Genomic DNA, 24256 nt, shown 5'->3' on the forward strand with positions numbered 1-24256 from the left:
CCAGAACAAACTTTCCTCTGACTGCCTCCAACATTGCTTCATTCACTCCATCAGCAGACGATTTAATAGGGGAATGGGCTCCAGTCTTATTTTGAATAATATAAGGTCTCTCCCAAACAGCTTCAAACTGATTATTCTTCTTGGGAAAGAAGACCACGACTTCAACTCCTATTCTAAAGTTCCGGTCTTTAGCCTCTTCATCACACCAAGTTTTCTGCCTGGTTTGGGCTCCAGCCAAACCTGTGTGTGCCAGCTCTATAACTTCTTTCTTGTCATCGAATTTTTCAACTAGCCCATTTGTTTGGGGGTGGAAACCAGTGGATGTTATATATTTGATACCGCAACACCTCCACAAACATCTCATTATATCCCAGAGAAAAGCTGAGCTTTGATCACTCCAAATTTTATAGAGGAAACTCCAGCAACAAAAGATTTTTAATAGGGCTTCTGCCACGGACAAGACATCAACTTTTTGAAGGGCTTCAGCATTCGGGAACTTTGTGGCAAAATCTATTATGGTCAATAGGAACCTTTTCCCCGTCCGTGTAGGTCTAGGGAAAGGTCCTACTAGGTCCAGTCCTATCCTAAAAAAGGGTTGGTTGATAAGTGGTAGGGGATTTAGGGGAGCCTTGACCCTACTTTTCCCCACCCTCTGGCAACTCTCACAGGACTTGCAAAACTCTGTGACTTCCCTGGAAATATTTGGCCAGTAATAATTAGCCATCAACCTTTTCCGGGTTTTTCCTATCCCCATGTGGCCTGCCAAAAAGGAATCGTGAGCTAATTTTAGCAGCTAGTCCCTATATGGTTTTGGTACCACAAGCTGCTTTTCAGCCCCCCAACTCCCTTGTTTTTTCTTGGGCAACCACTTTTGGTATAGGAGTCCCCGATCCCAGAAAACCTGTTCTTTCTGAGTGTCACTAAAAGAGGTTTCTTGTCCCTCAGCTTTGGATCTTAAAACTTCCAAGCTGGGATCATTTCCTGTGTGTAAAGCAAACGTGGTATCAGTTTTTGCAACTATGTTTCTTGGTTCAGCCATTCCTTCAGCTGGGTTGCTGGGCAACTGCAGAGGCATGCCCTCAGCATCCCCAGACTCGCTACAATTCTCTGACAAGCCTTCCACTGCTGCTTGTGAGCGTGTAATAATAAACACTTTCCTACCTTCTAACCCTATGATATCAGTACCTAGGATTAGAGGTTCTTCCTGAGAGAAATTAACACCTAAAATACATTTCCCTGTGACTCCCCTCCATGTCACCTCCATCTCGGCTACAGGAATTTCAATTATGGGCCCCGTCACAGGTTTGATGTTAATTTTTCTGTGAGGAATAATCTCCTCACTCATCACTAGATCTGCTCTAATCAGAGATAAACGAGCTCCTGTATCTAGAATAGCTTTATGCTTTCTTCCATTTATTAAAACATCTTCCCACAAAGACTGATCTGATTCTTTCATTTCTCCCCACACTAATGTGTAACACTGGGAACTTTGGGGACGCTCAGCATCTTTATTAATATCCACTCTCCTTACTGAGGTAGTTTTCTCTTTCTCCTCTCTCAGCCTGGGACATTGTGGTCTAATATGCCCCACCAACCCACAATGATGGCATGTGAGGTCTGTTTTTCCAAACATAGGTTTGGTGGTGTTTCCCGCCTTTTCTGTTGGCATCTGATTTTTATTTACCTCAGCTTCCTTTTTACCCCCATTAGGTTTATACCCTGGTTTAATATTATTTTCTTTAGTAGACTTGCTGGTCATATGATAGCCCCGGTTTAAGGAAAATTGATCAGCCAGGGAAGCTGCATCTTGATATGTTTTTGGGTCTCTATCTCTCACCAGCAATCTTATATCTTGAGGGATTTGAAAAATTAATTCATCTTTAATCATCAGATCAACTAAATCTTGTTTGGTTTTCACCTCAGCGCAGGTGATCCATTTCTCAAAATGATCCGCTAATTTGTGTCCCAACTCCACAAAAGATTTGGATGACACAGCATTAAGGCTTCTAAATTTCTTCCGGAAATACTCAGGCCCATAGCGAAATCTTTTATAAACTGCTGTTTTAAATGAGGCGAAATCTAAAGCTTCCCCCACAGGAAAACTGTTATAAATTTCAGCCAGGTCTCCCTTGATCAAGTTAGGGATAAACTTCATATAATCTTGTGGCTTTACTTCCCACATCATGGCTGCCTTTTCAAAGGTATTGAAGAAAATTTGGGGATCTTGCCCCTCAACATAAGGGGTAAAGTCTTTAGGAGATAATTTGGGAGGTCTAGCCCCTTCCTCAATTCTCCTCTGATCTTCCCGCTCAAATTTTCTCTTTTCCAAAGCAAGACGTTCTAGCTCCAGCTCCCTATCTTTTTCTCTTAATCTTGTTTCTGCCTCACGATCTTTTTCCCTCAGCCTTTCTTGCTGTTCTAATTCTCTATCTCTTTGCTTTATTCTTTCCAATTCAAGTTGTCTATTAGCTTCTTGTTGTTCCAACTCTCTATCTCTTTGCTTTATTTTCTCCATTTCTAGCTGAATGTACTGAGGAGACATTTCTACCGGCCTCAGAGGATTTACCTCAGTTTCAACTGCAGCATGAACTCTGTAATATTCTATAAGAGCCCATTTCATCTCATCAACCGACTTTCCCTCAGTTGGCAAATTTAAACTTTTACATCTGTCTGATAGGGCATCTTTCTTCAACCCTAAGATCTCCATCGTTATTAGACAAAGACTTAACCTTAATAAATAAAATGGTACTGGGAGTTTTCAATTGAGATCAGGAGTGGTAAACTTGATATTTTATAATATGTATCTCACCACAGACAAAAATATTCTGTCAGAGAATTGTATCAGCGCAACCTCTGACTTAGGTAATATGTAACTTTCACAGCTAAGGACTTCAGAGGTGCTTTACAGTAACCACCTCTGTCCTGTTCACAAATAAAATCCTTTTTGACTTCTGTCACTATAAATGAACAGAGTCTACTTCGGATCCCACCGCTGCCACCACCTTTTATGCCACGACACAGGCTCTGAACACCAGACCTCACGGCTGCCACCACTTCTCATGGGGCGACACAGGCTCTGAACACCAGACCTCACGGCTGCCACCACTTCTCATGGGGCGACACAGGCTCTGAACACCAGACCTGGCCGAGGCTGCTCCCTGCTCAAGCCAAGCACCACCGCTTGATACGCCTGAGGCAAGGGATAAAGCCCACCTTCCTCCAAACTATGTGGAGAAAAGGGTTTAAAATGGAGAAGGATTTTAATATAAATAATAATGCGCTGTGAGTTATATCTGCTTAGGTGAATGATTGTCAGAGTGGGTGCTGAATGTGTAAACTTAAGATGATAAATGCCAAACAGACATGTGGGATTTTTGTGGTAGTTTTAAAACAAAACAATCAAAATTTATTTTTAAAAGTTCATAAGCTTTGTTTCAAATAACATTTAAAACCCTTTTTGAAACCATCCATCTAATCCTGTCACCCTCACATTCGCGCTTTCTCTCACACAATCACTCTTGAACTTTATTATCAGTATTGAATAATATACTTCCACTACGTGCACACCACACTCTAAAGACACCACTCACTACACTGACTCTCAAATTTCCCAAAACTTAAGTACCATAAATACAGAGAGCACTACAGACTCTAAGAGTCCCTAACAAGTCTCCCTGGAAAGAAAAGAACAGAACAGAACAAGAACTCTCAATCCCCTCCGTCATTCCCTTGTATATCACTCCTCCCCCCTCCCAAGACATTCTAACTCCGCCCACTCAGGCCAACGTTCTAAAAACCACAGACTTACACACTGCAGACATACCTTTGGGAACTGACTTGTGGGGTGTAACGCCACAGTTACTTCTCAAATGCCCGTACTTAAAAGGGCCTGTTGCGGTGGTAGGTTCTGGCGCAATCTCTCAGACTTTCTCACGGCCGCTTTATGCGCTGTGCGTTTGAGCTTCCGGCAGATTCTAGCATCAGTTAGTGTTTCAGAATGCTCACCTCCGGAAGCTCCCTTGTTTCCCTCTGAGGGTGTAGGATTTGGCCTTAAGGAGATAAGCTCTGGAGTGGGCTGATTCCCAGGGCTGGCGCTACCATAGAGGCCACTAAGGTGGCTGCCTAGAGCGCCAACCTGAGGGGCGCGCAGCGCAGCACTTATGTGAATTGGCTGAGCCAGCCCGGCTGGCTCTAGGATTCAGCTGGGCCTGGGCGACCAAGATGGCATCCCATGCCCACTGAGCCAGAGCAAAGCCAGGGATGCTGGGGTGGTGGTGGGGGGCGGCACATTCAGACTTCCGGAATGCGCCCTGGAGCCACCCTCCCAGAGCCGCTCTAGCCTAGCGTCGGAGGGCAGCTCTATGGCGCACACATTCATGTCAGGTTTTTAACCTGTGTAAGTTTTTGCTGGAACTAGAGACCTAAGAAGAAGTCATCTCAAGACTTTGGAAAGAGGCCAGATACACAGGTGGAGGGTATCTGGGCAGAACAGCAAAATTAGCTGATGCAATCCAGTGTTCACATTACATGAGAACACTGTGATTGGTGTTCATTTGTATAAATATGTTACTGATGGGGAATCAGTGTGGAGAGTTTGGAGAAAGAATATTGGAGAGTTTGCTGGAGTGTCATTCTGTATTTTACTCTGTATATACTTGTAAAGTAAACTTAGATTAGTAGTTAAAGCTACTGTGTCTGAGTGCTTCCTTCTTCATTGGACTGTTTCATCTGCTACCTGGATCCTCTGGTTCTGCTTGCATTATTTGCACTCTGTGCATGCTCTGCTGGTGTGAAACACATCACCCTCCTGACAGGTTATGGGCCCAGATTGCTCAGCCTGACTAGAGGTGTTCCAGTGTGGTGGCAAATTGCTGTTGGAGTCCTGGAAGTGAAGAAGAGTCTTCTCAATCTGCAGCCTGGTGAATGTCGTTGCTGTTTGCCTAGGAGGGGCTAGAAGAAAGCAAGTAAGACATCTGTGTGCAGTTTTTTGAGATGGCGTCAAGTATGGCGTTGGGAGGTTTGTCCCTGAGCCGTTTGAATGAGCACAACTATCTGGCGTGGAGCGTCAAGATGGAGCAATATCTCCGGAGGGAGAATTTATGGACAGTTGTCAGTAATCCCCCTGCTCAGCCAGATGAAGGTGAACAGAGAAGTATAGAGAAAGCTCTAGCCAGCATTATTTTGTGTCTGGAAGATAATCAACTTGTACATGTTCGTGGGTTGGTGTCAGCACAAGAATGCTGGAGGAATCTCCGAGAGATTTATGTGAGAGATTCAGCCGTGAGCAAGGTCACGCTAACGCGGAAGCTGTACAGAGCTCAACTGCAGCCGAATTCCAGTGTGTCTGAACATCTCAACATGATGAGGCAATTGTTTGCAGACCTGGAAGAGCGAGGCATGACTTTTACTGAATGTCATAAAGTCTACGTTGTTCTCAGTTCGCTAGATGATTCATGGGATAGCCTTGTCATGAGTTTGGAGGCTATGCGTGAAAGTGAGCTGACGTTACGATTTCTGACCGGCCGGCTGTTAGAAGAAGAGCAAAAGAAGCTTGAGAAGCAAACTGCTAAGCCAAGAGAAACTCCCACCAAACAAGCAGCTTGTGAAGATAAGGAGCGAGTGTTTGCAGTGAGGCGCTGTTTTCGTTGTGGTTCCACAGAGCATCTGCGAAAGAATTGCCCTAGCCAGACGGAGAAGCATGCTTATTCAGGCAAGAAAAAGAAAACTGCAAAACCGAAAGTCTCCGTGGTCAAGGCTGTTGAAAATGACCCAAAAAGCACATGGCTGATGGACAGTGGTTCCAGTCAACATATTGTGAACAATAAGGGGTTGTTTAAAAAATTGCATCCTACCAACCGGGACTATGTTACGTTGGCAGATGGCAAAGTGTCAGTTGTTGCTGGAGAAGGACCTGTATTCATTCCAAGTTTGGGTGAGACTGTGAACAAAGTATTATGTGTGCCAAGTCTTGAGCATAATTTGTTAAGTGTGTCTTGTTTAGACCATGCAGGATACAGTGTAATGTTTTCAAACAAAGAATGTAAAGTGCTCAAAGAAAATGAGGTTTTGGCTCTAGGTGTACTGAAAAACAATCTTTATGAAATGTTGCCCAAGGGAGAAGGAGGTTCTAAAGATGTATGTTCTGTATTTAGCAACACACCTGTACATGACAATTGTATACACCTGTTGCATAGACGTTTGGGACATGCAGGGTTCAAAGTACTGCAGAAAATGCCTGATATGTGTGAAGGACTTAATTTAAAATCTTGTGAAAAGTATTTAGACTGCAGCACATGCAAATTGGCAAAGTCAAAGGTTGCTCCAATATGTAAAAAGAGTGACAGAGTCACCAAGCAGATTTTTGAGCTGGTGCATGCTGACTTGATTGGTCCCATGTCTAAAACACTAGGAGGGGCGAGGTATGCTTTAATCCTGGTGGATGACTATAGCAGATATGGTTTTTGCTATGTTATGAAGAACAAAAGTGAAACGTTTGAAATTTTCAAAAATTGGCAAAGTTGGGTGGAGAGAAAATTCTCTACTAAGGTAAAACAACTTCAAAGTGATTTTGGATGGGAATTTATGTCTACTGATTTTCAGAAATGGCTAAGGAACAAAGGAATCTCAGCCAGACGTAGTGCCCCATATTCCCCATGGCAAAATGGTGTCGCAGAAAGGCGAAATGGCGTTCTGCAAACCATGAAGGATGCCATGTTGGCTGATTCTGGACTAAAAGCACATTTTTGGGGTGAAGCACTGCTTACAGCAAATTACATTGTAAATAGACTGTGGAGTACAGCAGTTAACAGTAGTCCATATTTCCTAATGTTTGGAAAAAAGCCATCACTGTCTCATTTGAGAGTGTTTGGTAGCACTGCTTGGGTACATGTTCCAAAGGCTATTAGGAGGAAAGGACAGTTTAAAGCCAGGAAAATGACGTTCTTGGGGTATGCTCCAGGTTCAAAGGCATACAGGTTTTATGCAGACAATGGAGAGGTAATTATTTCCAGGTCTGCTGAATTCCAAGAGCAATGTAATTGGGAACGTTTGCATGGCAGTCAAGTGTTTTTGCCAGAGAGTAAAAATTCTGAAAAAACACCACAACTAGCGGAAGAGCAAGCAGCTAGGTTAGATAGCCAAACTTCTTTAAGTCCAAAGAAGGAGGAGGAGGAGGCAGCTACAAGTTCTTTTGTCCCCAGAAGGTCAGAAAGAAGTAACAAAGGCATTCCACCTGATCGTTTCACAGCAAGTGAAGTCAGGGTTTGCCAAGTGAGCTATGAGCCTGAAAGTTTTGAAAATGTACTGAAGCTCTCAAAGCCAGAGAAAGAAAAATGGTTTGAGGCCATGGATGAAGAAATGAAGTCTATGGCGAAGTACAATGTTTTTACCCCTACAATGCTACCTAAAGGTGAAAAAGCAGTAGGTTGTAGGTGGGTTTTTAAGAAAAAATTTTTGCAAACAGGAGAAACGAAATACAAGGCAAGACTTGTTGCTCAAGGGTTCACACAAAGAAAAAATGTAAATTTTGATGAAGTTTTTGCACCCACAGTAAGAGCTGAATCTATGAGAATTGCATTAGCTCTGGCTGCAAAATATGATTGTGAAGTTTTTCATTTTGATGTGAAAACTGCTTATCTGAATGCAGAACTAAAAGAAACTGTTTTCATGGCCCAAATTCCAGGGTATGAATCTCAAGTGCCAGGTTCTGTATACAAATTAAACAGGGCAATTTATGGTTTGAAACAGTCTGCAAGAAATTGGAACCAATGTTTGCATGAAGCACTTGAATCATTGGGTTTCAGTAATGGAATAGCAGATCCATGTTTTTATACAAAAAATGTAAAAGGTGAACAAATGTGGCTACTGACATTTGTTGATGACATCTGTTTGATTGCCAGAACAAAAGCCCAGGTTGAAAAGTTTGAAAAACAATTAGGTAAATTCTTTGAACTAAAAAATTTGGGTCAGATACATGATTATCTGGGAGTAGAAATCACAAAGAAACAAGGGGTTTATGAATTAAGCCAGAAATCAAAGATCAGGAATCTGCTTACAAAGTTCAACATGGAGGAGTGTAATGGTGCCAAAACCCCCATGGTGGCAGGATTTCAATGTAATGATCAAGATGCAGAATTTTGTGATAAGGAGATATACCAATCTGCAATTGGAAGTCTACTATATCTGGCACAGTGGTCTAGGCCAGATATAGCAAATGCAGTTGGCATTCTAAGTAGATTTGTTTCAAAACCCACAAATAGTGCTTGGCAAGCAGTAAAAAGAGTATTTAAATACCTGAAAAGCACTATAGATGTGTCATTAAAGTTAAAACCGTCAGACACATTATTTTTAGAGTGCTATGTGGACAGTGATTGGGCTGGCGATACCCAAAACAGAAAATCCACTTCAGGAATTGTGATAAAGTTTGGAAACAATTTAATTGGGTGGAAATCCAGGAAACAAAGTCTGGTAGCACTGTCAACTTCAGAAGCTGAGTTTGCTGCTTTATCTGAAGTCTGCACTGAAGTAATTTGGTTTGTACAATTACTAAAAGATATAAAAGTGCAGGTAGAAACACCAATTAAAGTGTTTGAGGACAATCAGACTTGCATTCACATGGCAAAGTCTGAAAGAATGCATACAAGAAGCAAACATGTGGACATTCGTTACTGCAATGTAAGACAAGCTGTGCAAGAAGGATTAATTGATCTTATTTACTGTAACACAAATGAGAATGTTGCTGATGTACTAACGAAGCCTCTAAGTGTACATAAGCATATGGAATTAATCAAACAGCTTGGAATGATAAGTTAAATGTATATGTATAAATTCTAGTTTCAGAAAAAAGGAGGGGTGTCAGGTTTTTAACCTGTGTAAGTTTTTGCTGGAACTAGAGACCTAAGAAGAAGTCATCTCAAGACTTTGGAAAGAGGCCAGATACACAGGTGGAGGGTATCTGGGCAGAACAGCAAAATTAGCTGATGCAATCCAGTGTTCACATTACATGAGAACACTGTGATTGGTGTTCATTTGTATAAATATGTTACTGATGGGGAATCAGTGTGGAGAGTTTGGAGAAAGAATATTGGAGAGTTTGCTGGAGTGTCATTCTGTATTTTACTCTGTATATACTTGTAAAGTAAACTTAGATTAGTAGTTAAAGCTACTGTGTCTGAGTGCTTCCTTCTTCATTGGACTGTTTCATCTGCTACCTGGATCCTCTGGTTCTGCTTGCATTATTTGCACTCTGTGCATGCTCTGCTGGTGTGAAACACATCACCCTCCTGACAATTCAGACTTCCGGAACGCGCTGGAGCCGCCCTCCCAGAGCCACTCTAGCCCAGTGTCGGAGGGCGGCTCCATGACACACACGTTCGGACTCGCCTCGTGTGTGTCGTACTTCTGGGATACATCATGCAAGGTGACAGGCGGGGAAGCTGACTCCAGCCCCACCCATCGCCTTGTGTCGCACAAGCCGAGTGGCTGGGCGATGCCTGCATCAGATCAGAGACGAGTTGCTGGGGACTGCAAGAACTCTTCAACACAGCCTCCAGCACACACACCCCAGCACTGAAGAAGGGGAGGAAGAAAAGGAAGAAGCAGCAGGCAGCAGCAAAAAGCAAGCAGCAGGAAGAAGAGAAGAAGCGAGTAAGGTAAGACTGAGTGTGTGTGTGTATGTGTGAGAAAGAGCGAGAGAGCGAGAGAGAGAATGTATGGGTGAATGCATGGGATCTTTGAGTGAATGCATGTGTGCATGCATGCATGTGTTTGTTTGGAGTGAGTGATGCTGAGTGTGTGTCTGCGTGCGTGGATTGTGGAGCAGCTCGGGCAGCTCTATGGCTGTGAGGTACCCGTGCTCGGCGCCGCTCGCCTCCCTCCTCCCAGGAGGGGCGCAGGAAGACAGAGAGCCCGGTTCTGCTGCCTCTCTGATGGGGGTCAGATTGTTGCACGGCCACATGCAGGCTGTAAGGAAAGCTGCGCTGTCGAGGCGAACCCCGCCTGGTACCCTGCATGCACGCAGTTGGTCAGAGAGAGCTAAGCAAAGAGAGAGCAGAAGTAGTTGAATTTGCCTTCCCTGGATTTTCAGCATCTAGAGTACAGGCAGCGCTGCTCCTAGCAACCTCTTTGGTATCTTAGCTGATGCTTTCTACTACTTGGAGTGAGTGATGCTGAGTGTGTGCATGCGTGCACGTGTGCTGGCAGTGTAAGAGTGTATTGATGTCTGAATGTTTGCAGTGTGTGTGGGGGAGGGCTGTAGCTTTCTGTGTGTGAGTTGGGGGGATGATTTGGAGGAGATATTCCTATTAAATAATGCATTTCCTTTCCAATTTGTTTGCTACAATTGGCATGACGTATATGGGTGATAATTTTCATCCTTCTTAAAAGCCTTTTAAAAAACTAACAGGGTTGCTATCATCATCATCTATCTTTTCTTGCTTGTGGTGGTTTTTCTAGATCAACATGATGGGCTTTGCCAAGTCTTTTACTGATTCAGAAATGTCCGAACTATTGAACATGTTTTAAGTATGACTGCTTTCTGGATGGTTATTTATTTATTTATTTATTTAAGGATTTTTATGCCGCCATTCAGCCAAAAAAGGCTCTCACGGCGGCTTACAAAAGTATTTTTGACAGTCCCTGCCCACAGGCTTACAATCTAAAAGACATGACACAAAAGGAAAGGGGATTGGGAGGGAGGAGGAGATATAAGACTGTGCACATAGGCCACCATTAGGTGGGAACAACTCTTCTTGCCAAAGTATTATTTCTTGATTCCACTCAAAATTTATCTCGGCCAGGTTATATAGCAGGGAGGGGAATCATTGAAGACTACATGGAAACTAATTTAAAATATTGTTACTTCATTTTGATACCTACTCTGACTCACACAATCCATTAATGTGTAGTATCCCACCACACTGCTCCAGTGTCAGACTCCTGGCCAATCCAAACTCAGGGGAGACTTCTTCAGAGAAGGAGGATTGGGATTACACCAATCCATACTCCCACAGAGGACATGGGGCAGCCTGAGGAGTCCCTTCACAGGGATGCCTAGCCTAGGACTCCAAGGAACTTCTTCGACCTCATCCCAAGCCCTGCCTTAGTTCCTGACTCCCCTCCGTTGTCCTGCAATCCAGAGCACAGGTAGTGGTGGTTAAAGCTCCAGCTGCAACCACTGAAACAGGAAGAGAGGTGGTGGACAATATGTGTAAAAGCCCTCAGTCTTCTCCCAGGCCTTTGCTGGGCTAATAGCTCCCATTGAGTTCCAAACTGATGGTCATTAGGGAGCCCTCTTTACCCAATCAAAAGCTTCCATAACTAAAAATTACAGTGGCATTGAGCAAAGTCCCCAGTCCAATCTCTACTTTTTAGGATGGTAAGAAATTCCATAGGACGTACCACAGAGTTTTGTTTCCTTTGGTTGTGAGAGCATGAAAGACTGATGGTAATTTTGTAATAACTCTATTATTACAAATATATATGCAATGTGTAAGTGGATTAGTGAAAGAAATTCTCCAATGCAGCTCTTGTATCTTATGCCAGATCAGGCCATATCTGATCTTCACCTTACAAGAGAACCATAGAGGGGCTCCATTCTTATCTAACTCAGCTCTCTCTGCTTCTGTGCCTTTAAAATGTCTAAATGCTGCTGCTCCATCCCTTCAGCTGGAGGGTGTGTCAACTTATACAAACTCTGATGGGTATGGGTATCTCATTTAAAAACATGAAGAGATCCCCAGTGTAACAAGAAACCATCTCCTAGCCATTAGCTCCCACTGATCAAACATCAACTGGGCATTCTGGACTATTAAACAGTGATCTGCCTAACAAAAAAATAGGCTGCCAGCTGCTATAACAATACTGCCATATGGCTTGCCACATGGAGATAGCTGCCATGAGGAGTAATTTAATGTGGCTTCCACATGGGCGTAATTTGATGTTCACTAACTCTGACAGATCTCCTAACATCCAGACCCTGGTTGCATACAATGAGCTTGATCCCTGGGAATCCTTGGAATGAAGCATAGAGATTCCTACATTGAGCAGGGGGTTGGACTCAGTGGCCTCGTAGCACCTTACAACTCTACTATGATTTTATGAAAAGTGAAAACTTGGGAAATAATACAATACATCAAAACCTCCAATTTGGGCTGCTCTGCATCTGTCCATCTAAGGATAGCAGATTTAAATCCACAAATGCCCATTATTTAAGCACAAGTGCTGACTTTAATATCAGTAATGATATTAGTACATGATGGCATGCATGTATAATGGTAGCCTAATTTCTGAAGGTTTTCTGTAAAAACACACACGATGTCATGCTGGTGACTGGTGCGACTAATGAATAATTGTAAGTTTTTCCTGTTGCCATAGTTCTTTAACTTCCATGATGGGCTGGTTACGCCAAGTTACCTTAAATAGTATAAGTCAAAGTTTTTAATGTTGTATTGCCAATGGGAGAGATATACTTTTTACCGAGTGCACTCAAAATTATTTGTTTGCCAAAATATGTTCTTTTAATTTGTGAAAAATAATCAAAATTTGATTATTACTTAATCTTGCACTGCTTCTGGGGGAGAAATCAAGGGTGAGCTAGTCCACCTGCTTCCCCCCACTTTAAAGCAAGGCTGGAGCTGAAGGCTTCCCCCCCCTTAATCTGGTTTGTTTTGCTGTACACGTGTATTTAGTATATTTTGAATATTATTGTGATATTGTTGATTCTAGATTGTTAAACCAGATTGTTAAACAACATTGTTAAATATTGTTGTAGTTTTTCATTTTTGTAAACCGCCCAGAGAGCTTCGGCTATTGGGCGGTATAAAAATGCAATAAATGAAATGAAAATGAAATGAAATGAAATTTAGCAGTTTCAAGTTTTGTGCTTCTTATTTTTTCTACAAAACATCTGTTCTTAAAAATCAAAGTTGGCAATTTTTCTTGGGGTGTGTGAAAGTAGCTCACCTTGCCTAGGGTGCAAAATAGTCTGGCACCGGCCCTGCTGATTCCCAGCTGAGGAATCTCCCGTGAGAGCTTCCTCCCCCACTGGTACGGTCTGGCTGGTGTCTGGCACTGTGTCTTCTAGTTCTGAATCTGATTCTGATTGATTACCTGAAACCCCTTCTCCCAAAGCAGGGGCAGTAGGGTTAGACATGACAGAGGGTGAGGCAGTCAGATCATATATTGCCTATACTGGGCCAGTTGCACTTGATACCTGTGGGTTTCCAAGTCCAACTTAAAATGCTAGTTTTGAACTTTAAAGCCCTTTTTTAAAATCAATTTTTAATTGTAAGTTTCAACAAAACACACACACACAAATTCTGTTGGACATTTAAAGCCTTAAATAGTTTGGGACCAAATTACTTGAAGGAGTGCCTTTACCCACATCACTGTGCCTACACTTTAAGAAGAGCAGCAGAGGCCCTTCACACTTGCCCACCTTTGAGGGCAGTTAGGTGGACAAGTATATGAGAGTGAGCCTTCCACAGAGGCCCTACACCATTGTCAGGCCTCACCATTGCAGGCTTTTAGGAAGACCCTGAAAAGTTTTTTGTTTACTCTGGTCTCCTCCTGATTATGTGTGTTTTTATTGTATTTTAGATGGTTGTTTTTATGAAATTGTATAGATCTATTTTATTTTGTAATACGCCTTGGGAAGGTTCCTGCATTAAAGGCTAGGGTTGTGCACGGACCCCCTGATTCACTTCAGATCCCGATTCGGACCTTCTGAATTGAGCCTGATTTGCTTCGGATCAATTGGGACCCAGTCCGCCTCACCTTGGATCCAAGTCAAGATTCAGATGTCCACATCATTCATGTTTTTTTTCATTTCCCCATAGACTTCCATTGGAAAAATAAACATCTATAACTATTTTTCAACACAGAAATATAAAAGTTGGTGACCTTGGAGATGCTCAGGTGTACCAAATTTCAGACACATCTGTGCAATGGTTTTCCTGTAATCCACTGCTCAAAATGTGATTTTTCAGGCAAACCAGTCAAAGCAAAGTGCTTTAACTTCCTCATTTTTCATGAGACAAACAAAAGTTGGTGACCTTACAGATGCCCTGGAACTGCTTAGGTATACCAAATTTCAGACACATCTATGCAGTGCCAGACTCTTATATTTAATTCAAAATCTCTATCACCAAACTGAAATTCAAATTAGAAGCAGGTCCTCTGGCAGTTTGTCTAAACCAATGATGTCAACTAGAGGTATAAGACAAGGTTGTGTTTTAGCCCCATTTTTATTCAATATATTTTTAGCAATTTACCAACCGTTTTGAATATTATTGATTCTCACCCTCAAATTGGCTAATTCAAGGATTCCCATTTTACTTTATGCAGGCGATGCTGCACTACTCTCACAAACCAGGGTTGGCCTCTTGCGTCTATTGGCAGCGTTTACCAGCTCCTGTGAAATCAACCAATTAACAATTAACAATTAATTTTTATAAATCTAAAGTGCTAATCTTCTCAAGACGCAAGAGGATCTATAGGTGGTCCATGAATGGTAATCATATAGAACAAGGGTTGAACTCATCTGCTTCAGACTTGGAATGGCTGAACCCTGGCCAATCCAGGGTTAACAAACTAGCTAAAGTTTGTTTCTAAAGTTTGTTAGTTTCTGATTAACAAACTAGCTAAAAGTGGGGTAGATGGTGTAAGGAAAGGGTTAAGTGTACTCAGAATTACTGTTTTTAGCAATTTATTCTTGTCCATTGTCTGTTATAGAAATGCAGAAGTACCGCTTATCTCTCCACCTGGCTGTAGGCGGGAAGCCATCTCCTGGCTCCGTTGAGGCGAGAGCAGTGACCTTGGGGCAATTTGCAACTGTGAAAGAGAAATTGGCCCATCTGGAGGGAGGGGGAGGAGTTGAATAGCAAGGCCTTAAAAAGTCTACCAACTCTGAGGCCAGGGCCTGAGCTGAAGGACACCTGGCTGCGGGAAGTATATTCTGTAACAAATGTTTTAGTTTGCTGGTATGGGGTTCGGGGTTTATGTATCTATTTTAGTAGCTAATCTGATGTATATGCTTGCCTCTTACCCTTCCTATTTCAATAAAGGATTGGGCTTAACCCTTTCAAATTGAGAGCTGTGTGCTTTATTCCGAGATCTGTGCAAAAATCCAGTGGGCAGCCGGTTTGGCTGAGTGTGGTTTCCTTTACAGATGGAACAACTATTAGGTGGATTCACACTTGGCTACAAAATTGGACTCAAAGAGTACTTATCAATGGTACGTTCTCAAACTGGGGGGAGGAAATGAGTGGGGTACTGCAGGGCTCAGTCCTGGGCCCAGTGCTCTTCAACATTTTTATTAATGATTTGTATGCGGTGCAGGAAACGCTTATCAAATTTGCAGATGACACAAAATTGGGTGGGATAGCTAATTTGTCAGGTATGCTTTAGGGTGGATTCCTGCACTGAGTGAGGGGTTGGACTCGATGGCCTTATAGGCCCCTTCCAACTCTACTATTCTATGATTCTATGATCAGAAGGTCCCATAATTTTTCTGGACAGTAAGGAAAAAGGACAAAGGAGCAAATTCTCGAAAGTTCTAACAAACCACCCAAAGAGAGCTAGTCCAACCTCGGATCATACGTTGGTAACTCAAAGGCAACATGGTAAAGGCTTAAATAAGATCACAGGGAAAGGTGAACCCTCAGACACAAGGAGTTCTATTCCAATGCTGTCACATGGCCAACTCTTCGCTGCATGAATCAAGGCAGAGGAAAGAAGGCCCACAATCGCCAATCAAGCCCAGTCTGCTGGTGCACTGAGCTAACGACACACAATCCACAACAATCCACAGCCTCACAGTACTTTCCATAGCAAGTTCTTGGTAATACAAAGTTCCACTTAGGAAGGAGCATGTGTAGAGTGCCCCCCAGAGTCTCAGACATAGGGCTATTGCCCCTACCATAGCCTTCATATTGCAATCTGTTAGATGGCATGTCATATTGAGTTGCTGACAGGAAAGGTGAAGAGCCTCAGTTTGGAAAACTCTGGTGAGTTCCCTTTATTCTTCTGGGAGCTGATTACATAATGCATCCATCTTTTCCCATAAAAAAGGTTGGTATCGGGACATCATTGTGAGATAGTCCTCTCAGTCCCAGAACCATTGAGGAATAGATTCGACGACCTAGGAGATCTAGCCGTCATCCCTCTTTATCAGTGGGAGAAGCATGAATCTTTTGACTTTTCCTAGAGATGTGAAGGCATAGAAAAAAAAACTGGAAAAATTTGGGAAAAAACCATTTCCCCCTGTTTTTTTCCAAAGACTTTTTTGTTTTTTTCCAAAAAATTGGAAAAATTGAAAAAAAGAAGAAAAAACAGATTATGGGATGTTTTATTTTAGCATGATGAATAAAATGTTTAAGACAAGGTGTTCAGATATTTACTTCTCCAAATGATTTCTAAAAACTGTACAGTATCAGATTATTACAATGTCTGTGCACCAAGGACAAGCAAGTCCTAGGTTGCAAACTGAGACTACAAGTCTCAAATGCAAGAGCAAGATGCATTTCTGCCTCTAGAGGGCACTTCCATGTAAGCAGAGACTGAAACTTATACTGATAGCTATAGGTCAGAAAATGAGTCTGATTAAATTTCATGCATATTCATTGAATCTTGGTCCCTCCTCCCCATTTTTCTCAATTCTTTTTATGGGAATGGGGGGCTTTATGTCTTGACACTGGAGGACTAGCGGAGACATAAATAATTTTCTTTGTTACTAATATTGGTGGTTTCTTCAGTTGTTGTTTTTTAAAATTGTTTTTTGCCTGCTCATAAACTGGCAGAACCAAAGAGGTTCCTTACAGTTCAGGTGTTCCTAACAGTTCAGGAGCTTGTAGCTCCATTTGTTACCCCAAAAAAGTAAAAAAAAGTAAATTAAATTTGTAATAATTGTTTGAATACATTAGTTTTAATATACCAAATGTAATAATTTTATGCCAAACCAACTTGGACAAAATTACATTTTATGCTCCTAAAGTAACGAAGTGACTTGCAATCTGTAAAAAGTGCTAATATTGCATTATTTCAATTTTTCCAGAAATTCCCATTTTTTCCAGAAAAAAATTGGGGAAAACCGGGTTTTTCCCATGACTTCAAAATTTCCAGAAATTTTACATCTCTACTTTTCCCTTGGGACAACTCTACTATTATTGAATTGGGTCTGGGCTGTGTAGAAAGAAACCCCACATCCTTCTCTTTCACTTTATAGAGTGATTCCAACCATCTCGACATTGGGCCCATGGTTGCTGGGGCTTTCCAAGATTGCTTCACTGTATGAAGTAAAGTTGGGAGAAAAGGAATTGCTAATTGAGCCACTGCTTCTGTAAAGATGGCATCAAAGACAGGGTTGTTTATCTTTTCCAATGGTTGCTGGGTTTCAATACCCAAGGTCTGGGCCATGCGCAGAATTTGGTCAGTAAAATGGTAAGTATCCTCCAAAGGAAAAGCACCCTCTTGATATTGAGTGGTTGCAACATTGTCTGGGGATGGTATCGACGGAGCCACCATTGAATCAGAGGAGGTATCAGATTGGTAATCTTCTCCTGAATACAGAGATGTCGGCCTAGTGGGTCAATCAGTATCTTTATCCTCTGCTTGTGGTACTATGCCTCTACAAGCAGTAGAATCTATGTGATCTCGTAAAGAAGCCAGTGGTGGTACTTGGATCACTCTCAACTGGGATATGGTATTCGCCTCCATCCCGTCCAGAGATGAAGGCTCTTGGTGCCGATGATGAGATCTAGTGGGTTCACCCAATAATGGTGTCGGTGTCAGTACCGAAGTCAACAATGGGTCGGTATGGTGAATGCTCTCGTCTACAGGAGGTCATCACAGTGATTCAGAAGGAGTTGATTGGTATCGAGATGAGTTTGGTGGATATTGAAACAAGCGTTCAGCAAAATAGTAAGATCGTTTATCATATTGATTTGGTCCACGGTGCCAGTCAGGATATTGATACAAGATCCGAGGAGGCCCTGACCAATTTGAATATGTGTCCCATTCCCTATCAGGAGATCTGGGATGGCGGGTCCAGGTTGACAGCATATAAAGCCCTCGATCCCAAGAGTCATAAAAAACTGAGATGAGCGAATGTGTTGAGCAACTCCTCCTTCGGTCTCAACGGTCATAGTCCTGATGCTCTTGGGCTTCTTGAGTCGTTCCCATTCTAGAAGGGGATGTATCCCTTATTTCCCCTTTGGACACTGATGCCATGGGCGCTCTCTCCATCTGCGGTACCGATGGAGCATTTTGTGCTGTTGGTACCGAAGGAGTCAGTTGTCTGATAGGAGATCCCAACACTGGAGGGGGGGTTCGGAATCCATAATGGCGTAGTCTTTGTAGGAAGAGTTTTAGTAGATTTGTCTTTCTTCTTTTTATGTCCTTCCTCTGATGGTTTGACCGTTCTGGCCTTTTTTGATATCTTTTTTGCCATTGCGAGTGTTAGAGTTCAGCCCGATGCTGGAGATTCGGGGTGACTCATGGCTAGGGTTGACACCCGAGAATGTGGAGGAGGTACACAAAGGGTAGAATCAGTCATAGTGGTTTTTGAAAAAAAAATTGACTGATCTGCAGCCTCTGACACTTTTTGTCAAAGAAGCGCTCTGAGACGATCCGCTCTATGGAGTTTTGTCTGTTTTGTGAATCTCATACAAAACCGACAAGTCTCAACAATATGCGCCTCCCCCAAACAGAGTAACCAAAGAGAATGTCCGTTGGTTGGGGGAGCTTGGGGAGGGGTTCCCACCAAAACATTTGCTTCAGCTTTAGAAGTTTCCCGATATGAGCTCAGTGCAGGCTCAGAGCCCATATGTGTTATACACAGAGACCACGATGAAGGATAACTACAACAGTCAGAGATCAGCCAAACTTACAAGATAAGGTTTAAAGTCATGATAAATTCAGGCAAGATAACATTCCAGGCAATTTAAAATGTGGTTCAAGATTAGTCCAACAATAGTCTACATCAAGATTCAAAGATCAAAGGTCAGGATAAGTCCAACCTAGAGAAAGTGAGGGCACCAGGCAGTGGACATGTTCCTTTTCAGGGCCTCTTCAATTCATGGTCTCTGAAAGACTAAGTCCAGGTTCCAAATTAATAGCAGAAAGATGGTTGTCCTCTTGGGGGCTCTACTACACTAGATCCCAGGTGGGCTAAAATCCCAGGTGTTAGGATGATCCAGGCATTAAAGAAGGGTCAAATCCAAACAAGGAAGTGGTCCAGGCACTAGAGACATTGATTCCAGCATTATATTTCATGGCAGGATCTTAATGATACAAGGTTCAAACAGTCAAGGGTCCAGAGTTGATGGAGAGTTCAGGTGAAAGATGCTTCAGGCCATTCAGACAGTGGTAAGTCCAAGCAATAATAATATGGGGCAATAAAGATGAGATATTCCCAGCAGAGGCCCCAGCACCTTGTCAATGGTTTAAATACAAGGGAGGGGGCACAAGAGCCCTCCTTTTTACAATCTGATAGGGGATTCTAACCCACAAGCTAGAATTATGCCTAGTAGGGAATTATTATTATTTCTTACCCGCCTCTCCATTTTGATTGAGGCGGGGAACAGCAGTAAGTATCAAATACATAAAATACTGATTAAAACATAGTATAATTTGTTAAAATTTCCTAAAAACATCCTAAAAGCTTCCTAAAGAAAAGCATGCCTTGTCTGCTTGCTTTAGACAGCCTCTGTTCCCGAAACAGGTCTGAAACACCTCCTTCTTCAGCTAAGTCTCTCCTCTGCTAGATTCTTGTAGAGAGGCTGTCAACCTCCTGAGCTGCAGGCATTACATTTAAGGTCAAAATCTACAGCTGCTTAGGAGTGTTCATCACTTCCTCCCTTTGCAAAGTCAGGCAGAGTTAGGCTCCCACCATTTTGATTTTCTACAGCCTTAGTGGGCCTTAATTCAACCCCTCCCTCAGTTTGTAACCAGATGGGAAGCCAAGCCAAGGTAAACTCTCATGGCCTAGGGCTTTCTACGACTGGTCTGGATCCCCAATTACCCTGCTCTAAACCTGAATCAGAGTTTCGCTCCGAACCCATAGACATTACAGTGGCACTGGGGTTAATTCCAATGGGTACCAAGATGATCAGTTCCATGACTAGAGTCTGCAGTACCAAAGTGACTGGTTCTGAGACTGGTGGGCAGGGCTGTGCAGCTGACACCGTGTGCATGCTGTGAGCAGCTGGTCTAGGCTCTGATGACCTCCTGTAGTTGCAGGGACCCCTCCAGGACCAAGAGGGGTATTTACTTATTTATTGCATTTCTATACCGCCCAATACCAGAACCTCTCTGGGCGGTTTAGAAAATTAAGACAATCCAAAGTGTAAAACAACAGTATAAAAACATAATATAAAATACAGTATAAAAGCACAACCAAGATAAAAACAGCAGCAATGCAAAAATACAAATTTAAAATACAATTTTAAAACAGCAAAGTTAAAATTAATTTATAGACTGTTAAAATACTGGGAGAATAAAAAGGTCTTCACCTGGCATCTAAAAGAATATAATGTAGGTGCCAAGTGAACCTCCTTAGGGAGCTCATTCCACAGCCGGGGTGCCACAGCAGAGAAGGCCCTATGGTTTGAAGTATTATGTACAGTCCCTGTAGTGACTTGGAGTCCCTTCTCTGAGGGGACCTTCTATCCTACCCAGATGAATTTTATGATATTTGACTGTTATTTTAATATTGTATCAGTTTTATGATTTTAATCAGTTTTATGTATTTTATGGTATTTGTATCTAATGTTGTTCCCCACCTCAATCCAGAGGGAAAGGCAGGTAATAAATAAATAAATAAATAAATATTATTATCATCATCAACCCAAGATCACAATGGAAAGTAAGAACATTGATCCATATGAGGTTCTTGTCAAGATGAACCCCATCCTCTCCTGTCTGTGTAAAAACAGTCAGAATACCTGGAATAGTACAAGTCCAGCAAACCCTTCCTGGATGTTGGAGAATGATGGTATCAGGAAGACCATCTTATATTTCAGCATCTCCTATACTGTTGGAGGAATTAATTGGCTCATTAAATAAAACTAAGCCTACAATAGTTGTTTATAAATGTCTTTTGGAAAGTAATAAAGTGGATGTTTAGTATGTTAGAGTGGAATGGAATAGGTTAGTGGAAAGCTCTATACAGTCAATGTAAAGTTGCCTTAGCTTCCCTATGTACTTTTAAAATGGAGGCTGATTCAATAAAAATGATGTTTCATATATACTGGACATCACAGAGATTGGTTAAAAAAAATCCTGGCTAGCTCTGCTAAATGCTGGTGATGTAATGCGGATAATGTGTTGCTGAGGCATATAAGAGAAGAGGAGCTGCCTCAGCTGGACAAGGAGCTACAAAAGGAAGCTAGCCCCCAGAGAAAGAGTGAACAGGGAGAGCTAACAGGAGTTTGACAAGGGGAGTGTAGGGGAAGAGGAGACCAAGGCAAGGAGGAGAGAGGCCTCAAGTAAATCCAGGAGGCTGCCAATTCAAAGAAGCCATGTGCTTGCCATGTGCTCCTGAGTCATGGGGCATGTCCTGAGAGTTGCTGCAGGGCCTGAAGGGGTATGGCCTGATTGCTATCAGAAGGGGTGTGGCCTGATTGCTATCAGCAGCTGAGTGGGCAGGGAGTCTCATTCTGATACCTGACTCCAAGCTGAGCAGAAGCAAAAAAGAGGAGCTGCCTCAGCTGGACTAGGAGCTACCCTGTATCTTGCAAGCATGTATCAGAAAGTTGGACCTGATAACCAATCAGTTCCCTCCAGCTAGTTTGAATTAGCCATGAAGGGCATGGGTCAAGAATACACAGCCTCAAACATTTTGTTTACATCATTAGTTCTAAAAGCTGAAACCAATCCCAAAGAACTGGACTGGATGAAGCACTGGACACCTTCTTTGGATTTGAGTCAACTGTGGCATCCAAGTCAGAAGGCAAACAAGCAATTTTATCCCCAAATGTATCACAAATGTATCACAGTAGGTGTCGATGGGCTTCAATATTGGAACCAAGGATGCCATGGAGGTTGTCCTCATTGACACATGGTAGGCACAGAGTTCGCTCTAGCCAGAGTTCGATCATCTTCATGGAGAGTTTTCCACCACTTGCACTCTAGCCACCTTGCTTCATCGCCTGTACTTCGCTGAGAACCAGGGAGCTACCTAGGCTCCACAGTGATGGAGAGGATGCTTAAGGGTAATCGTGTTGATGGCTACACACTTAGGGCCTCAGCTATGAAGCTCACTTGGTGACTCGATCATCCTGACCCCAACTACTAAAATCCTGGCAGCCTTCTCTCTCCCCCCCTCCTTTCATCTTGCCAAAACTTGAGTCTTTATACAAGAGATGGGGAACCTTAGACCCATGGGCCAAATCCAGCCCTCCCAGGAGCCACTCCTGAAGACAAAATCTGGCCCTCCAGAACTTCCCGATGACCATAACTCATCTGTGATGATCACAAAAAATCTATTGTATTGTAGCCCATACAACTTTGTACCTTTTCTTTTATCTTGCTCAGGAGGTCCCTGACTTTCCACAAGCACAGAGCAGATCAGTCCAGTGTTGCCCTCTGGGTCAAATTGCTTTCAAACACTTGCTAATGGAATTTTGCTTCCCCTCTTTGCAAAACATAAGGCCAACTGCAGCGAGACAGACAGGAGCCAAGACACAACTGGACTACTAGGCAGTCAAAGGATACTTCTACTGATGCATTTTCACCTGGTATTAGGGATAAAGGCAACTACAAACACAAAAACAAGATGCACCACCAGGATAGGAAAGAGGGAAGCAGGTAGGTGAATTCCTAGTGCTCACCATTGCATACACACTTAATCTGAGTCATTCATATCGTAATCCGTCTCCTCGTCTTCACTCTGAGTTTCATGCAGCAAGTGTAAAGAAAGGAAGGAAAGGAAAAGAAAAAAGTGCAAGTTGAGTAAAGCCAAAGAAAGTACAAATGTTTCTACTATAGGTCCTCAAGCTGTTTGGTGTCTGAGGGAGGTGGCAGAAGGTGCCAGGCTTCTGCTAGGTTACCTTTAGATGACTGCAACAGTCAAGTACAATCTGTGCAGTCCTATGAAGAGAAAATTGGACTTGGATTTGGAAAGCCTGGCCTGGATCTGGCTTAACAAGTAAGAGTCACAGGAGCTTTACAAGATGATAGGATGACCCAGAAGCACCAGGCCAGCATCTCAAGTGCATGATCCAGAAGAGCCAGTGTGTGTGCATGTGCAGCTTTGGGAGTTGATCTAAAGGGAAATCTCGAACCAAAAAACCTAGCAGCTAAGCCAGACAATTATGACACAGTTATGACACAGCAGTATGAAAGCCACTAGAGTTGTGAAGAGGGTGAGCAGGAATTAAAAGTAACATACAAAGCTGCCAAAGGAGTAGGTAATCTGTTACCTGCAGAATGTGCAGAGGACAACAAACGATGCCCGTGCAAAATCCCAAAGGTTCTCCAGTGCTGCCTATTTAAGTGACTGTGCTATTATTTATTTATTCATTTATTAAATTTATATAACGCCCCATAGCTGAAGCTCTCTGGGCAGTTTACAAAAGTTAAAAACAGTGAACATTAAAAAGTATACAAAACTTAAAACCATCAAAAATGGAGAGCTCCGGCTATTGGGCGCTATAGAAATGTAATAAATAAATAAATAAATAAATATATAAAAACAATAGTATAAAACAACAGTATCCATTTAAACAAAAACAGTTTTGGAGTCCATTAAAAAAAAAACTTAGCATATGTTGTTAAATGCTGTTAAATGCCTGGGAGAAAAGTCTTGACCTGGTGCCGAAAAGAGCCAGGTGAGCCTCATCGGGGAGATCATTCCATAATCGGGGGGCCACCACTGAAAAGGCCCTCTCCCTTGTTGCCATCCTCTGAGCTTCCCTCGGAGTAAGCACTTGGAGGAGGACCTTAGATGTTGAGCGCAGTGTACGGGTAGGTTCATGTCGGGAGAGGTGTTCCATCAGTATTGTGGTCCCAAGCCATATAAGGCTTTATGGGTTAAAACCAGCACCTTGAATTGGGCTCAGAAATCTATGGGCAGCCAATGCAAGCAGGCCAGAATCAGTGTTATATGTTCGAACCTTCTGGTTCTATTAACCAATCTGGCCACTGCATTTTGCACAACCTGCAGCTTCTGAACCGTCTTCAAAGGCTGCCCCATGACCAGAGCATGGACAACTGAAGCTAGGTTATCCTTGTCCAGATACGGGCGTAGCCCGGCCACCAA

At 42.7% G+C, this 24256-nt stretch overlaps 2 protein-coding genes across 2 annotated transcripts in view; both read right to left on the reverse strand.

Moving 5' to 3' along the window:
- The window catches only part of LOC134410239 (BTB/POZ domain-containing protein KCTD5-like), an 89440-nt gene that overhangs the window by 11707 nt on the left and 53477 nt on the right, over positions 1-24256 (reverse strand). Inside the window, exon 6 of the mRNA XM_063143410.1 lies at positions 22827-22885. Within this exon, the coding sequence (XP_062999480.1) occupies positions 22841-22885 (45 nt within the window). The 3' untranslated portion in view covers positions 22827-22840. The remainder of the gene's footprint in view (positions 1-22826; positions 22886-24256) is intronic.
- Positions 23827-24256, reverse strand: part of KDM8 (lysine demethylase 8) — a 402374-nt gene continuing 401944 nt past the window's right edge. Inside the window, exon 8 of the mRNA XM_063143412.1 lies at positions 23827-23910. The gene's annotated coding sequence lies outside the window, so the exon portion shown is untranslated. The remainder of the gene's footprint in view (positions 23911-24256) is intronic.

This window comes from Elgaria multicarinata, chromosome 17, assembly GCF_023053635.1.
Source record: "Elgaria multicarinata webbii isolate HBS135686 ecotype San Diego chromosome 17, rElgMul1.1.pri, whole genome shotgun sequence".
Taxonomy (NCBI): Eukaryota; Metazoa; Chordata; class Lepidosauria; order Squamata; family Anguidae; genus Elgaria; species Elgaria multicarinata.